Source organism: Myotis brandtii, unplaced genomic scaffold (assembly GCF_000412655.1).
Source record: "Myotis brandtii unplaced genomic scaffold, ASM41265v1 scaffold825, whole genome shotgun sequence".
NCBI classification, from domain to species: domain Eukaryota; kingdom Metazoa; phylum Chordata; class Mammalia; order Chiroptera; family Vespertilionidae; genus Myotis; species Myotis brandtii.
In genome coordinates this window covers 815,578-816,358 of record NW_005371349.1, presented here as the reverse complement: position 1 = coordinate 816,358, position 781 = coordinate 815,578, and the positions used below count along the sequence as shown (strand labels likewise).

Here is a 781-nt window from a genome sequence, read left to right as displayed (position 1 = left end):
AACTGGTCAACTAAACAACCTATCGACCGGTCACTATGATGCACAGTGACCACCAGGGGGCAGATGCTCAACGCAGGAGCTGCCCCCTGGTGGTCAGTGCACTCCCACAGCCAACCTCCCGCAGTCCTTCCCCCGTGGCCAGCCCTGATCGGCCAGGATCGGGACTGGGCAAGACGGGCCCCGATTGGCCTGATCAACGGCCAGGCCGAGGGACAAATTCGTGCACGGGGCCTCTAGTTTAAAAATAAATAAAAAACAACAACAAAAACCAAAATGTAGGCCAAACAAAACCAGCTTGCAGCCTCTGCAGGGCTCTCAACCTTGGCAGGCAGGCGACAGTGGTGGGTCCTTGTGGGGTGGGGGCCGCCCTAGGCCCTGAGCATTGCAGGATGCCCAGCAGCACCCCTGCCCTGTGCCCTCCAGATGCCAGAGGCACGCACCCCCCTCCAGTTGTGAAAACTAAACACATTCCCAGGCGTTGCTGAATGGACTCTGGGGGCAGAATCGCCCCCGTGAAGGACCAGGGGCTCGAGTCCCGGGAAAGGCCTCCTCCCGGGCTCCCGTGCCAGGCAACCCGGGAAGTTTGCCGACTGGAACACTCCATGCCAGGCGTCAGCCTTCTTCACCGCCCACCGGAGGCTCTGACAGCAGGTTCTGTGCCGTGAAACTTCACGGGGCTTCTCAGGTGAGGTGTCAGGAGGGGGCGGGACTGACCGGTCGTGCGTGGAGAACTTGCTGCTGTACCGCGTGTCCTTGGCGTATTTGATCACCAGCACTTGTA

The 781-nt window shown here is 60.4% G+C and overlaps 1 protein-coding gene across 1 annotated transcript in view; it reads right to left on the bottom strand.

Annotated features, from left to right (window-relative positions):
- The window catches only part of TK1 (thymidine kinase 1, soluble), a gene marked incomplete at its 3' end in the record, with an annotated part of 25,657 nt that overhangs the window by 5,477 nt on the left and 19,399 nt on the right, over positions 1-781 (bottom strand). Inside the window, exon 3 of the mRNA XM_014531727.1 lies at positions 715-780. Within this exon, the coding sequence (XP_014387213.1) occupies positions 715-780 (66 nt within the window). The remainder of the gene's footprint in view (positions 1-714; position 781) is intronic.